Source organism: Battus philenor, unplaced genomic scaffold (assembly GCF_028537555.1).
Source record: "Battus philenor isolate CCGP_79_NKW_IND1 unplaced genomic scaffold, ilBatPhil1.0.hap1 SCAF_14, whole genome shotgun sequence".
Classification (NCBI taxonomy): Eukaryota; Metazoa; Arthropoda; class Insecta; order Lepidoptera; family Papilionidae; genus Battus; species Battus philenor.
In genome coordinates this window covers 13,684,025-13,698,178 of record NW_027181676.1, presented here as the reverse complement: position 1 = coordinate 13,698,178, position 14,154 = coordinate 13,684,025, and the positions used below count along the sequence as shown (strand labels likewise).

General features: G+C 37.5%; 1 protein-coding gene across 1 annotated transcript in view; it reads right to left on the bottom strand.

Annotated features, from left to right (window-relative positions):
• Window positions 1-14,154, bottom strand: part of Pez (protein tyrosine phosphatase non-receptor pez) — a 28,399-nt gene that overhangs the window by 1,373 nt on the left and 12,872 nt on the right. Inside the window, exons 2-9 of the mRNA XM_068777833.1 lie at window positions 10,816-10,982; window positions 9,566-9,770; window positions 7,072-7,241; window positions 5,083-6,598; window positions 4,171-4,395; window positions 3,326-3,511; window positions 988-1,171; window positions 169-344 (exon numbers count right to left, since the gene is read on the bottom strand). Coding sequence (XP_068633934.1) covers window positions 169-344; window positions 988-1,171; window positions 3,326-3,511; window positions 4,171-4,395; window positions 5,083-6,598; window positions 7,072-7,241; window positions 9,566-9,770; window positions 10,816-10,982 — 2,829 coding nt within the window. The remainder of the gene's footprint in view (window positions 1-168; window positions 345-987; window positions 1,172-3,325; window positions 3,512-4,170; window positions 4,396-5,082; window positions 6,599-7,071; window positions 7,242-9,565; window positions 9,771-10,815; window positions 10,983-14,154) is intronic.

The window sequence follows — 14,154 nt, the reverse complement described above, 5'->3', positions numbered from 1 at the left end:
GCAGGAAAACCAGTTACGGATGTAGCTCGAAAAATGACTTGTCTAAAGTAGCAGTAGACCAACACATTGCTATATACCCGACGGCTGTTGAGACCGAAGAGTTCTCAAGTGGCAGCCACAGACCAGTAGACGTGGCATGGGTAACCCAGCCACTAGAATCAACATTACCTGATTGGTGTCAAGGACGTGAAGCAATAGATCAGCTGCTAGTGCGGTGCCGCTTCGTCCAGCGCCCGCAGCGCAGCAGAATGCCAGGGGCGCATTCCTGGACGCGAGAGGCTGCTTCTCTTCAGTGGCTTCGGCTTCGCAGACCAACCGTAGTCCATTCAGCTCCGACAGGAAATCTATAAGTACAGATGGATAACAAAATTAACTTTGAAATTGTATTTTTTAGTTATCATCGCAACGCGGCGACTTATATAAATTTAAAGTAAAGATATAACACAAATATTCGATTCATTTTGATCATTTCGAAAAGCATTATTGCTTTGGGATACATTGCAATGAAAGTGGCGCCATCTATCGAAGACTCCAGCACTCGAGTTTCGTTACCTTAACAGAGGTTTCAGGCTAACCTTGCCAAACCTTGAACTCATGGAATCTACAAATGCCTTTGACGCATCATCAAGTCCGATGATTACCAAAAAAAAAGAAACGGTACTAGTAGTTTATAATATATAAACGTGAATAACATCTACATGTGCTCTGCCTGCTAATTCTAGATATGGGCAGCTCAAGACACCGGCGTGGTCATCATGGAGATCTATATAGAAGGCCTGTATGATGCAGTGGCAACTATTGGCTGATAGCTGGTGTCTCTTTACATACTCTAAGCACATAGATATCTTCTATAGCCTAGTTTTCATTGGACTCGGAGGCTGCGAAGCTCTTAAATAGCTTGAATTGTGATGGACTTAGCAGATGGAACCCTAAGTCGACTCCTGAACTTGGTGAGCAGAAAAGTGTGAGTCTAGCGGTTGACCTCACCTAAGAAGAGTGCGACGTCAGCTGGTGCGGGTTGCGCATGAGGCCAGCGGGAGAACTGCACGAGCCAGAGCCAACGCGAGCGCGCGCCCCCCGCTCCACCTGGCCCCGCGGCGCCGCGACGCACGCGCACGCGGACTGACCCGCCCCACGGTGCCTGCGATGATCGCGCAGCCGACACGTTGAACTGCAACCATGAAACGTTAGGAAGTTCTTTCCGGACGCAAAGACCAAATTTCTTTCCGGACGCAAAGACCAAATGCTCACGGGGCAGAGTCCCGCGTGCATTTGTGACCCATCTGTGGACCTGACCATAGCACACGCAATATTAAACTGTTCCGTATATGGAAAAATAAGAGCTGACTGAAGCAGAGTTGAGGTAAAAGGTTACCAGCGGCAGTATAGCATTTCCCATGTACGAGTAATACGATGGGTGGAAGTGTTGGGGAAGATGTAACAAAACAAAGGTTCCATAAAAAAACAGGCGAAAATAACTATGAAAATATAAGGGAAGATTTTAATTGTACTATGCTTGTATTGTATAAAAAAAGGTTTTAAATAATTGAAAATTGAATAACAAAAAAATTAATGTAAAATTGCGAAAAATGTGGAGAACAAAATATGAAGCGCAAATGCAATGCGAAAATATACCGCTAGAGTAAGAGATAATGTGAAGAACGAAAGAGAAAAAAAATTTAAAAAATTGTGCAGGTGAAATATAAAAAAAAATTCAAAAATGTTTCCATGTCCCAGAAATAAGATAGGAGAACAAATATAAAAGAAAAACATCAGGCAATAGTAAGTCTCTTTCCACTGACCAAGCGATGATGGTCTGAAAATCAGTATTTCACTCACTGGGTGAATACATCACTGAATGATGTTATATTATTAGTGAATCAATATTTATGTCGATCATCTTATACATTCTAGAAAGCCCTACTGCTTTAATATCTAACACATACCAGGGATGTGCAACCTTATTATTTAATAAATTAAAAACTTTTTGGTGGGCCGCGAATTAAATATAATTTATTAATATAAATCAAAAATTATAATGAACTTAAGAATAAAAAAAATGTAAAATTAAATAAGTGGTCATCAAATACAAGTTTTAGAGCCAAATTAAAAAAAAATACCAAAATATCAAAATAACCAATTAACTTAATTTGTAAAATAATCTTATAATAATAATTTGTAAAATAAAATTCTTAATGCCAGATTTGACACTGGTCTGTCTGTCTTGATTGGTGGTGATTTTTGATTGTTTCAGTTTAGTATACTATCGTATTATTATAATTATTTTTAATAATTGAGTGATAAACAAATTGTCAGACCAAGGAAGGTAATTATTTACAAGGTCTTTTTCAGTCCACTTATCTAACCAGACATTTTGTATATACATAATTTTATGTTAGTTATCAATACTGAATGATAATTTATTTAAATTCAAAATATGTTTATTCATGAAAGCACACACACGCACTTTTAAATCGTCGTATTATTTTAACATTATAAGCAGTAAGCGGGAGCAAATTCAACAGTTGCTCTTTTAAATGTATATGAGTCAACAAACCAAGTTCCATACATTTCAATCAATAAATAACTATAATAATATTTATTTAATAATGAACGTCTAAGACAGCGGTCAGCAATGTTTTTAATGTAAAGAGTGAAATACTAAATTAAAAATTTATTGCGGGCACCAACTATTTTTTGACCTAACAAATACGTAATAATGTTTATTCATTAATTTTATAATTTATAAATTTAATCACAGTACAATGTTATTATTAATCTTAAATAAATACATAAAAATGTATTGTAAGTATATTTAAGATGGTGGCATGAGCAAAGATATTTAAGAAAAGGACCAATATTTAGCCACTTCCGCACATGCAGTGGTAGTCATGCAATAAAATGCACCGCCCGCCAGCCCGCTGATAAATGCGTATGCGACAAACAATGCGAATTACACAACCGCCACCGCCAGATCATTTAACACGTGTTTCACCCCTCCACGGGACATCTTCAGCAGTTGTTACACCGATTAGTGCTAAACACAGAGTGTGGATGATGAGGAGTAGAAATGACTGGTCCTTTTCTTGCTTAGGATGGACTTCCGCGAGGTAACGCCTGATTCCATTAAATATCTAACCAGTAGTCGAAGATATCTGGTTAACTGTATGTCCTAAATAACTTAGAGACTCATTGGTAGCATTATAACGAGCATGGTCTTAATCTCAAACTGATCGAGGATGGACTTATTAGTCTTAATGTCCATGGCAACGTGACATTTCTTATAGTAATATAGTCATGGTATTACATCAGTAAAATTACTCACATGACCATAATCAGCCGCACTCTGTTCGAGTGGAAGGTACGGAGGTGGTTCGTCACCCACGTGGGCGAGAAGTCTCGCGCCCAACTGCCACACGCATTCCCACAGCTGGGCGGCGCTGTAAGCGTTGCAGCTGCCTGTTCCGCATTTAGCCACCACGTAAAACCGCTGCGAGCTTCCAACTGTCATCTGCCACAGATATCGGTAAAGTTAAATAAAAAAAAAAATCAAAATAGCTTTTATTTCGTTCTGCTTAGGTAAAACTGGAAGTGACTATAAATAATTATTTTCATTTCTTTTAGTTATCGCGAATGTCATTATTTTCGTAAGCAAGTGAAAGGGACAAAAGATGTAATTGGGAGTTAACACGCCTGTACAAGTGTTAAGATGTGGTTACATGTGTCTATTTTAAAAGGTCTGAAAGTAACACTATATTGATTTTTGTTTCATTTCTTTGTCACGTCTATCATTATTTTAATATGCAAGTGAAAGTGACACAAGATTGCAGAAGGCGTTAACAATCATATACAACTGTAAAGATGGGTTTACATGCGTCTTGTTTTTTTAAAAGATCTGAAAGTAAGTATCTATATTAATGTTTTATTCATCCATTTTATCATGTCTGTCACACAATATTATGCTAATGTAAAGATGTGTTTACATGTGTCTAATTATTTTTAAAGGTCTGGAAGGTTAATTTATGTTAACTATTATTTCTTGAATTTAACGTTTGTTTGTTTATGGAATAGTATGTAGTATGAGACTCTTGTCACCACGTTCCCATACAGGATGTCATAGTAACATATATATATATATATGTGTGTGTGTCTTTGAAGTATCCATCTTACCGTAATGTGGGAAGCGTTGATATACCCGTGGGGGTTTGTAGGAGTTGGATGTAGCCGCACCCTGTTGTCTTCATAAGGCAAGTGGTCGGTGCTGAAGTCATTGAGCGCTGCGTATTGCGGGAGGAGAGCTGTCCGGATCTCCCCACCACTCTCCCTCCCCTTAGGTATCTGCTCGAAGGCAAACGCCAGCTGATCGTCTGACATCTTTCGCTCCAGGAGTTGGCACTGGAAAAATTCATTCATACAAATTTTACTGGCTTTGTAAATGTCAATTTCACCGTACATTTTTATCACAGTAGTATGATTAGATAAGTGTTCAGTGTAATTAAAATCAAGAATTATGGTCAATAATTTAAGAATCATCAATTCATTTAAGTGTTTTGGATTCCTTTTTCAAAAATTTTGCTGTATAAACAAGGTTAGCGCTAGAAATATAAATATGCTTGTTCCTTTAAAGGTGTACACTGTTACAATAGACTTCTTTTGTAAAGTTTCAGAGAAATCTTTTTTAGAATTTTTGTTTTGGTTTTATTATATATAAATAACTCCATCTGTTTATATATTATTTTCGAGAAATTTATACCTGTGTAAATAATAATAAACAAAAAAAAATCCAATTTGCAGATCAACATATCTACATAGTAAATAATAATTCTCATAACTATTACAGTACCCTGTGATAAATATTGCACATCGACCTTTGGAAAGAGACAATCGTCTAATTTCGGCTTCGTAGAGCGTTATTTCTGTCGCACGAAATACAAATGTTCCGGTATCTATTAGGAGCTGTTATAACAAGCGTCATTTGTTTCTTTTGATTAATATTCTGATTCTTTGTACAAAATATACCAATTTACTTTTGTATTGTACTTAGTTGTAATTTGATGAAGTGATAAATGAATTTAAACTTACCAATGTTTCTTTGGTGATGCTGGGTGGAAGGGGTTGGAATTTCGGAAGTCCAGTAGACCATCTGTGCTTGTTCGCTGGCTGACCCGAGTTGACTTTTGCTCTATCTCTTCCCAATGTCGCACTTTTAACTTCAACAGTCTTATTACCTCTACCCATGAACACTCCCCATCTTCTTCTCTTCTTTTCTTTACTGCTCACGCTGTTTTTAGAGTTCTCTAACTCTACACTAGTGTAAGTGGAGTTACCGGTGGAATTTGTATATGCGCTATCATTGATACTCGTTTCCGAGAGGTTATTTTTTCCTGATTTCATATCGGGCACTGTTATTGAAGTTACATTATCGGATGATTTGCTTATGTTTGTCACTTTGTGGGTAGATAGACTTTGGTAGGGAGTTTCGTCGAAGTCCTTCTCGTCGGTTTTAAGTGACAGCTTGTCTACCGCTGCTGTGACGTCATCGGTATTATTTATGGATCTACTAGAGACATTAAATTCCTTCGGAACGCTCGTTTCTCTAGCTCCTTTTATGAATTGAGCGTTTACGTAGTGATTATCGTTTTCGATTTTTACCGGTAAATGGTAGTTTGGTAGATTTACCGGTTTTACGTTACCGTAACTGCTTATTGTCTGTTGACTGCTGTTCCTTTCGTTCAATCGTGTGATTTCGTCGGTCGTTGATAGACTTTGTGCTCGATCTCGCATCGTTCTATCACTCTGCCATGGCAGAGGCACGTTTTCGTATATCGGTTCCTGTGTATCGGATATTTTGATTTGCTGCGCCGGTGGTATAACCAAGTGTCGTTGGTAGGATATCCGTCGCATCGGCATCGAGTACATTATGTTCCCTCTTTCGTCGTATACCTTCTGAATGTTATCGGATATATGGTGAGGGTCTATTATGATGTGTGGATTCGGATCCAAGACTGATGTAAGGTTGTTGTAAGTTCCGTGAGTAGCGGGTAGGAGATTTGGTCGAGCGTAGTTGACAACGTTATGGCCTTGGTTCAGGTAGCCCAGGTACTGCCTGTTAAGAGCCGACCTGGTTGAGACTAGATCTGGACTAGAACCGGAGACATGGGAGCTGATGTAACCTCTGTGGTAGTTGAGGGCTTGACTGGCGACGGCTAGGTCTGGGGTAGAGTTTGAGGCTAGGCCATTGGAAGGGTATGGTGGTGGGGGTTTATATACATTGACGTAGTGCAAGGCGTGGTCTGTCTGTACGTTTGGGTTGACAGCAAAGGGGTAGTTTCCCATTAATTTGAGGCCATAGTTGTAGTCGTCGGTGGCAGCTAGCCCTTGGTTGACGGAGACGGTGTGTCTAGTGACGTCGGGGTAGTGTACTCTATGGATATCTGGGTGGGAGCCGTATACGAGAGGTTTCGTGCTGTTGCTGAGGAGTTGCGAGTGCGCGTGGTGGTTTTGGTACCGCATCTGTGCCTCTGCTCTTTGCTGCTGGTATTTCTGTTGGACTGCCGTCTCGTAGTCGGGCGCCGGTCGGTAAGAGGGAAGAAGAGCTCTGAAAAATATAAATCATTGAGGAAGAGAATGAAAAAGACTTAATTGTTTATTTTTAAATGGTGATTCATTATAGATGTAAAAGCTTTCAAAAGCCTTGCTGACAAACGAGCTTCACATTCAAATCACTCTTTACAAGTATATTCGGCAAGTTAAAGTGAAGGCTTAGTTTGGAAAACACTTTTGTATCAAATAAACCTCAAGTTTAATTTAATGACCTCATATTTAAAACAAATCATGGAGTAATATAAAGTGTAGTTAGTTTAATAATACCTGTGTAAGAAAAGGACCAATATTTAACCACTTCCGCACATATAGTCGTAGTCGTACAACAAAGTGCACCGCCCACCAGCCTGCTGATAAATAGTATATAGTGGCAAACACAGAGTGTGCGGAAGCGGCTAAATATTGGTCCTTTTCTTACTTAGGATGGACTTCCGCAAAATAATGCCTGATTCCATTAAATAATAATACCTGTTCCTATGGAGGGGCTGTGGTGGATGGTCAGCGAGTTCCAGGCAGGAGGTGGAATGCGCCCGGTGGGCTGCTGTCAACGGCTCCAGCCGGGAACTGCTCACGTTGTCGCGAACGTCCAACTCCTCGCGGCTCTCGGATAGACCGTGCTCCTGTAAATGATAATTATACTTAAGTTATTCAAATCATCATCTGAAGATGATAATGTCACTCTTTGATTTCATTGACTGAATGATGATATAGTTTCAGCCACAGAACTTCCACAGCTAGATATAGGAGTCCCCCGTATATTTCCAATAGAAGTTCAAAAAACATTTTTTTTACTTTTAATTAAATGGTGATAAGTTATTTATCACCGTTTAAAAATAAATATGGATTATTTAACAATCCGAAAACGGCAAAAGAACATCATACAAAAGATGACTATCCCCAAAAGTCACGACTGCGTTAATTTTTTTTTTTTGCGTAGTTCCAAGACTACATCCAAGGTATGTCGAAATAAAAATAGTTTTTATTAAACCTCTTCAAACTGTCCAGTAAGGTTTATAGATATAAACACTCCATGTAACCGTAGGTAGCTAGAAGCTGAAAACCAGCACTGAAATACCGTCACAGCCAGTATAAGCTGAACTGCGAACTTTTGTCTCTATCATAAGTACATACACCCATCCCCCGATTTACACAGTACTTGTTTTACACGTTTTCGCTTTTACACGGTTTTCCAAACAAGTTTGTTTTTGTTTTTATCGCACTCTACTAAATGCTACTGTGATTGAACACGTATGCTGTGTACACATTTCACGGGGAATCCCGAGCTTATGTGCTGACTTGCTGCACACGCATACTGTGTATGTATTTCTTCGCATAAAATTAAAATTTTATCTACGGAAAATTGTATTTGAGTGAAAGTTTCACAGTTTCAGAAAGATTTAATTTTACATATTCGTAAATTACAAATGAGTGCATAATTTAGATTATTATAAATAAATAAAAAAAACAGTGTTTCCGTAATATATTAAATATTGTCAATGCATTTTATTTTTATTTCTGTGTACATCTAAAAATATTGAAAAAAATCACAACTGTTAAATAGCAAAATTATGCATTTTCTGCAAGCTTTTCGATTTACACGGTTTTGACTTGAAAATTATTAATTATCGATTTACACGTTTTTACCGCACGTATCTACCGTGTAAATCGAGGGATAGGTGTATATGTATTCTCTTTTTCTTTTCAGCTGATAGACGCCCACTACAAGGCATAGGCCTCCCACAAAGATCGCATTCTATGTCATCGGTCTACCTAGTGGACGGTCTGCCCACGCCGCGATTACCAGGTTCATGGTTACACTGAAGAACCTTTCGGCACCATCGACCATCAGTAACACTTCACACGAGCTATTCATCGATATACGTCAAACTTACTTTTAAGACACCTTCAGAAAAAAATTACTTTCGTCTCACACACGACCGCTCGACGCTTATGACTTCGGGTTGTGTTTCATGCGCGATGTGTTTCACTTTCCACGACACGCTCGTGCGACTATGCTATGATTTACTTACAAACAGTAACTTAATTTCACCGAATCGATTATTTCGTAACTATAGTCTTATACAACAGATGATTCAACTTACTATATATTATTATTCATATAATATGATTTAAATTAAAAATGTCAGGTCGGGTACGTAAAATGAAATCTATGAAAAAATTTTAAATAAGAAACTGACTTGACAACATTAGAATAAATAAAATTAAATGTGAAACCAGCTGTGATAATATCTACAAATTAGTAAAATAGCTTTAAGCCCTAATTAAAATGTGATAGAAAAAGAAGATAAAAAACTCAATACATGTGATATTTGAGAAGAGAGGTGAAGGATGAAAGGTGATGAAACGGAGGAAACTAAAAATAATTGAGTGTGTAAGATCATATTAATTATATTAGATCGAATGAATGATCCTAAGAATGAAAGAGGAGTAAAGAAATGAAACGAAGGATGTAATATCTAATATATAAAATTCTCGTGTCACGGTGTTCGAACTTGAACTCCTCTGAAACGGCTTGACCGATTTTTACCAAATTTTATATGCATATTTAGTAGGTCTGAGAATCGGCTACTATCTATTTTTCATACCCCTAAGTGATAAGGGTTGTTCACCCTTAAAATTTTTTTTTATTTTTTTGACGAAATTTTGTTTTTTTTTATGATACAACATACAAAAATGCATACAACCCTAAATATTCACCCCTCTACGATCAACCCTTATTTTTAAATTGAAAATTAAAAATATTTTTTTTGCAAAACAACGTTTTCGGGATCAGCTAGTAATTAATAAAAAATTGTAAGTTCCCTGTACCTACACGAGATAGAGAACGAGAGATCCCCAATAGGGGGAATAAAATGATTTAACTGTAATTAAAAATAGTATACAGTTGCAATATCTTTGAAAATGAAGATAGACTTCAGCATGTGTCCAATATGTTACCTACCTGAAAGTTGGGGCGTGGTTCATCCGGGACAGCGCTGAGAGCGGCACGATGACGCATATAGAAGGTGTGCTGTTGAACGCACATGCGCCACACGTACTTTCCGTCCTCAGGACTGGACAGAACGAACGCAGCCGAGCCCAGGGGCCGCTGGCATTCCACGCTGAACGTCCGCTTGTGATTGATCACGTTGGTAATGTCCATCCATCTGGAATGTTTGTGGTCTATTAACGCTGTTGGCCTTGGAGGCTTTCACAGCTTCCTTCTTCCAGTTTGCACAAAGGTAGCACCTACACGAGTTAGTGTGACAGCGAGGACCACTCGGCAGTCTTGAGTAGGATACTAAGCCTACCTCGGATCGCCCTCGTTGTTCGCAAAGACGGGGGCGGGCGGATACGAAGTTAAATATTTAATGGAATCAGGCGTTACCTCGCGGAAGTCCATCCTAAGTAAGAAAAGGACCAATATTTAGCCACTTCCGCACATGCAGTGGTAGTCGTGCAACAAAGTGCACCGCCCGCCAGCCCGCTGATAAATGCGCATGCGGCAAACAATGCGAATCACACAACCGCCACCGCCAAATTAATACGAACGATACGAACTTATAAGCATCAGTTTGTACGGGGTTTGTGGATATCGTTATCTCTTGTATCACCTCATATACAGGATGATTGATTATAGGTGTCAAAGATCTAAAGAAGTAACCGTATTGCTAGCTTGTTTGATGTCAATTAATGTGTGATACATCCTATACAAAATTCAATTGTTTTATAAACAATTAGGATAATATTAGTAAGAAAAACCGTTTTCAAAATTAGTATTACTGCATATTAAAATTAATTATAGTTTACTACATGTCCCTGTGGACTTTGTACTACAGGATGGTGGTAAATAAGAGTTTTAAAGATTTACGCCTAGTAATAAGTTTTAATCGTTTTAAACTTATATATTTTATAGCTAAAATCAATCACTCTGTGTAATACATGTGAGACTATTTGATATTTGAAATTAACAGTTAGGTTTCCAGGTGCCTACAAACTATATATTTTTCACGAAAAGATTACCATTAAAACTGTACATTTTCAAGTGTATGCTGCGTACTTTTAAATCATCATCACCATAAATTCAGTTGTAGAACGACTACTGTTGAACCAGGGTCGTATTGGATATCAGATCAAACATAAACTTAATGTTTAGAAACCGTTCAAAAAGCCGAACAGTGCGGTGGTTAAACATAACTTTAATTAAGATACCTGTAGAAGTGAGGAGTGTCGCTGGTCTCCGTGAGAACCCGGATACCAGTGAGGGAGACGGCGATGGTGACCTCGCTCTGGTCGAGCTGGTCTCGCGCGCTGAACATCTCCTGTCCATATCCACGTAGCTGCTGGCAGGCTGTGATGAAACCCTCCTCCGCTTGTGCCTGACACCACAAAACAAATATGTATCATCATCATTAGCATTTCAGCCAAAGGAAGTTCAATGTTCAATGTTGGACACAGGATACACATTTCCAAAAGGACCGGTAGAGCAGCATGCAACGTCTTCTGAAGATCATAACAACAACAGACACCCTCAGGCTGTATAGCAGTGTCCATCATGCAGTGGTAGCGATATCACGTCACACACGTGCGTGTACTGCACGGACGAGACTCAAGATGCGATCGCAAGATTCATCAATGTGAATACGGCAACCGCCGCAAAGATACTGGCGCACAACCTGATGACACAATGATGGTACCACGAAAAGTTAAAAACTTGACATTATTAAGGCGTCGTGAAACCAAACAAGACACCAACCATTTATATAACTAAGATATGTTATTAAATAGTTTAAGAAGTTAAGGCTATGTTAACTGTTGTCCGAGGTAAACTTTCGAATTCCTGCAGCAAGTAACGCGTTCTAGATATCTCTTTTTTTATCAACGGCTAAGACAAATATCGGTAAACGTGCACCCTTATACAGGATGTGTGACCTCCACAATTCATATATCAGTGATATTGATATATTCTCGTGCTCTCTCGTATCTTTCAAAAGACAATTTAGTTCGAAATTATCGAGTACACACAATACAATTTAAACGTCATTGGAACGTGACGGCTTGCTGTGACTCGTAATTATTGCGGTGTGATATGCAGAATGCGCTGGATCTTTTATCCTTGTTTAGTAATGTTTTGTCATTGTTTGTCTTTAAATCATTAAATGTTCTTAGTGAGATAGTTATAAGGTAATAATTGTAACTAATTTTATATTTCTAAGTTTGTACTTTCTTACTGCCTTTTGTTACTGTTTATCTCCTATAAAGTAAATAAAATAAGAGACAGTAAACACACGCAGAAAAACTAAAAAAATTGTAAATATTAAATGTAATTGTAAAAACAAAGGCACGAACGCTAATGACTGTGGAACATAACATTTCTATATCCTATTGTTGTTTCAGCTTGTAAACGACCACTGCAAGGCATTAGACCAGTGATTTCCAAAGTGGTCTATATCGACCCTTAGGGGTCTATGACAACCTACAAGGGGTCTACGTCAGCGTAAAAAATTTGGGGGTCCATGAAATGAAAATGGGGATCCACGATAGTGGATCTCAACACATACACTGATAGTACCTATTTACTTACATCATACTATCTTATAATATCAAAACATTTACATTATTTATAAAAGTACCTATGAAGTAAAAAAGATTATTATATATGTTTATAAAATTGTGTAAGTTGTAGGATGTTGGTATAATAGATTAGTTTAGTTGGTATAGTAGAAACTAAATTTTATTTTGAGTAGTTTTAATTTAAATTCAATTAATAAATGTATAAATTAACAAGTGTTTTTACTTTAAGTTTTTAACACTAAACTTCACTACAGTTAGAAATTTAGAGGAAATCAATATTAGGTAAGTAGGGGGTCTACCCAACACGGGAAAACATGGCAAAGGGTATACGACACAAAAAAGTTTGGGGAACTCTGCATTAGACCTTTCCCAAAGATATTTATCTATAGGGCCCTATATTCCTATAGATATATATCTTTGGGAATATAAATATACCATATTCGCCACGCTTACAAGGCGGGTTGGTGATCGCAGAGTGCATTCTCTGAAAAATTTCTTGTAAGCATTACAATCCTTTATAATAAATGCACAGTGTGTATTATATAAGATTGTATAACGTAAATCGAATCCGCGACCTGTGATTGTAAATCCTTACCGCGTGGCTATCATTGCTGATCTCCTTTACTAATATATAAAAATAGTGTACAGGGTGTTGTTTTCAGACCACTCTGTTAAATTGATCACTCTGAAATATGTTTATTATTAAAATGCGAGAAGCCAAGACCTTCAGGCAAGTCCGCGGGAACAAATAGTAAAATATATTATAATTACGTTTATATTTTTATACCATTGATTTTTGGGTAGGGTGTACTATATGTTAATTTTACAAATGAGATATATTAGAGGGACCGGAAAGTAATGTCGTTTCTGTCGACATATTTTACAGAAAAACCGATTGATTTGTTACCGCTCCGACATTTTTTTTTGGCCCCCGCTATTGGGAGCCTCTCGTACCCCTATTTTGTTTGGGACAGGGACTTTATTTACAAATGATTTTTTCAGGGTTTTATCTTTATTTTACTCTCACTTTCATTCTTCTCAATTTCTTTTATTCTTTCCTTTTATCCTTCACAATATCTTGCAATTTTTTTTGTTCTTTCATTCCTTCTTGCTCCGACATTGAGTTGTATACTAGATGGCAGAAGGTTGTTGATAACGAAGGTAAATATTGCTGCTTAGAAATAAAAACGTTTAAGATGTAGTCGTGTGAATTTAACTTAAGAAAGCGACATTACTTTTACTAACACAATTACTCTAAATATTTTAATATCGAATGAGCTTGTATATGTTGTTTTCGCTGTATATATATTTAAAAATTATATCACAAAATTAGCAAATAACCGTCAAGGCGATACTGTATACCGAGTATACAGTTTCGCAGACTAGTTCCATGCCACGGTTTTGCATGACAATTTTTTAATTTGCATGCAAAGCCTTCGCGCTGCAGTTACCGAATATGCAAAGCGGTCTTCCGTCGACAATCCGATTAAATGTAGAATAATTTATATACTTCCTATATTCCGCTCGATTTTAGGGTTGATTTTCACTGCGATTTCTTTTATACTGATACTAAAACAACAACGCAACGACCACTAGAATGGATCAAGTGCCTGCACTTAATAGTACAGAGGCAGCTAATATAAATCACGACACGCACATGAAAGAAGGTCGTGAGAAAGAGGTAAAGTTCAACACCGTGAACCTATAGGATCGACGACTGATCTTTTTTTTTTTTAAATGGCCCCCGCTATTGGGGGCCTCTCGTACCCCTATCTTTGGTGGGACAGGGACTTTATGGGCAATTTTATTTATTCACATAATTATTTTTTATTTTCATTCTCTACTTTCATACTTCACATAATCTTTCATTCTATTCTTTTATGCCACGATTCTGCTTTCTTTCCCTTTTGCTCTGTTTACCTTTCTTTCATCCTCTTATCATTTTACATTTTCTTAATTTCTATTTTTATTGTATCA